At 47.5% G+C, this 1,887-nt stretch overlaps 1 protein-coding gene across 2 annotated transcripts; it reads left to right on the forward strand.

Moving 5' to 3' along the window:
• Positions 1-214: 214 nt before the first annotated feature.
• Positions 215-1,670, forward strand: LOC119278007. 2 transcript variants are annotated; one of them, XM_037559359.1, is made up of 3 exons: positions 215-625; positions 750-860; positions 1,505-1,670. In XM_037559359.1, the coding sequence occupies exons 1-3, from the start codon at positions 469-471 to the stop codon at positions 1,573-1,575; spliced, it is 339 nt and encodes a 112-aa protein (XP_037415256.1). In that variant the 5' UTR covers positions 215-468; the 3' UTR covers positions 1,576-1,670. The 2 variants fall into 2 exon arrangements, with proteins under 2 accessions (XP_037415256.1, XP_037415257.1); XM_037559360.1 differs by having other exon boundaries at positions 215-585.
• The last annotated feature ends 217 nt before the right edge of the window (positions 1,671-1,887 follow it).

Raw genomic sequence — 1,887 nt, forward strand, 5'->3', positions numbered from 1 at the left:
GGTGAAATTTCCTAATATTTGATTGTTGTGTTTCTAATTAGAGCACCCCATAATAACCCAATATGAGGGGATGATAAATGAAAGATACTGATTATAAATTTTAAAGAGCCCGTGGCAACGCAAGGGCGTTATACAGTTTCTGTGGTTTCTAGTTTTTCCCCTCGCTCACTCACTCACCTACTCACTCAGTCGCCTCTTAACGCTAATTCCCCTCGCTCACCCACTCCACCAAATCCCTAGCCCGCGGTGGCAATGCACCTCCCCCTCACCCGCGTCGGCGAATCAACCGCGTCGCCGCCCTTCTCCTCAGGCGTCGCCGCCGGGCCTTCTCGTCTGCGTCGCCTCTCCCTCTCGCCCGCATCCTTTGCGCCACAGTCGAGCCAAAGTTGGATATTTTAGCGAGGTCGAGTAGGAGCGTGAGAAGCGCGGGCACGGCGGCCTTGTCCTGCTCGAGGAAGGCGGCGACGGATGCTAGCGCTACTCGCCGCCATCGACCTGCAAGGAGGAGCGCCGTGTTGGACGCTGCCATCTCCGACGCTGCTGGTACTCCTCCGCCGCTACGAGTGCCCCGTCACCTGCGCCCAGGTCAGCCGCGAAGTCGAGCTCCCCATGCTTGACCTGCAAGGTTATCATCCTTAATTTTCCCCACACCTTTCCAATCTCTGGAGCCTAGGATTCGGGGAAAGGCAAGGAGAGATTTGGATCTGATTGTGATTGTGATTGTTGCTGTGGATGGAATATGGATGTAGATGTACTATGGTCAAGAACTGCTCTCTGCCGCGGGAGTAGATTGGAAAGGCTGTTGCTGCTCCTGGACAATGCGGCTGCTGCTGCCACTACCACTCGCCGATTCGGGCATGGTAAAGACCACTCGGTTGCACTACTCCATGTGTAGATGACTGAACTTGGGTGTGAGCATTTTGATGCCTCTGAATTTAGTAAATTCAGTACTCAAAAAAAAAGGGCAGCCCCAGTGCATGTAGCTCTCGCTTGCGCAGGGTCTGGGGAAGGGTCCGACCACTTTGGGTCTATTGTACGCAGCCTTTCCCTACATTTCTGTAAGAGGCTGTTTTCAGGACTTGAACCCGTGACCTCATGGTCAGTAAATTCAGTACTCACAGGAGTACATTTTCAGTACTGTAGGAGTACATTCCCCCTAGAGTATTTGTACTACAGGAGTACTTTCAGTACTGTAGGAGTACTTGTATTGTTTCTTAGAGTATTTGCTTGGAGTAAATGTTGTAGTTTAACTGAAATCAACATTTCTAAAAATCATGTTTATCAATGGGTTGTAAGTACTGAAATCGACATCTCTGAAATCATGTTTGTCATGCTGTAGTATTCCTTTTGTCAGGATTTTAGTACTCTTGCTTGGCTCAAACCAAACTGATTCTGCTGTAATACTCATGCTGTAGTATTCTTTTTATCATGAGAACTTCGATTGATCTAGTGGGCTCAAACCATACTGATTTTTAGAGTATACTCCATGTTACTTCCATTTCAGAGCACATTCTTGGAGTGGATCTGCATTTCAGAAAGTTAACAAGTGGGAGTACATGGAGTACTACATTTTAAGTCGAGGAGAAGATGGTGCATGCTCCGTGATGATGCCACCAGCACCTACGACTTCCTCGACCACAACCACCATGATGACGACTTCCTCGAATGTGGTGAGTACTCCTCCAATGCTTGTACTCTTATCAATGTTTACTGCTCTAATCATGGAGTAGTTAGCTGCTGTTATCATGGCAGGAGTAATGCACCATTAGTTGGTAAGAAATAATGTCAGTATGAAACCTCTCGACAGTAACTTTTTTTTTGCGAGGAACAATACATGGTTTCAACTATATTTGCCCCATTCCATGTTCTGAAATCATTACCAAATCA

This window comes from Triticum dicoccoides, chromosome 3B, assembly GCF_002162155.2.
Source record: "Triticum dicoccoides isolate Atlit2015 ecotype Zavitan chromosome 3B, WEW_v2.0, whole genome shotgun sequence".
Taxonomy (NCBI): domain Eukaryota; kingdom Viridiplantae; phylum Streptophyta; class Magnoliopsida; order Poales; family Poaceae; genus Triticum; species Triticum dicoccoides.

Coding starts and splice junctions, on each gene's coding strand:
- LOC119278007 (XM_037559359.1), top strand. CDS start 469: ATGCTAGCGCTACTCGCCGCCATCGACCTGCAAGGAGGAGCGCCGTGT. Junction 626..749: donor CCCCATGCTTGACCTGCAAG/GTTATCATCCTT, acceptor ATATGGATGTAG/ATGTACTATGGTCAAGAACT. Junction 861..1,504: donor CACTCGCCGATTCGGGCATG/GTAAAGACCACT, acceptor CTTCCATTTCAG/AGCACATTCTTGGAGTGGAT.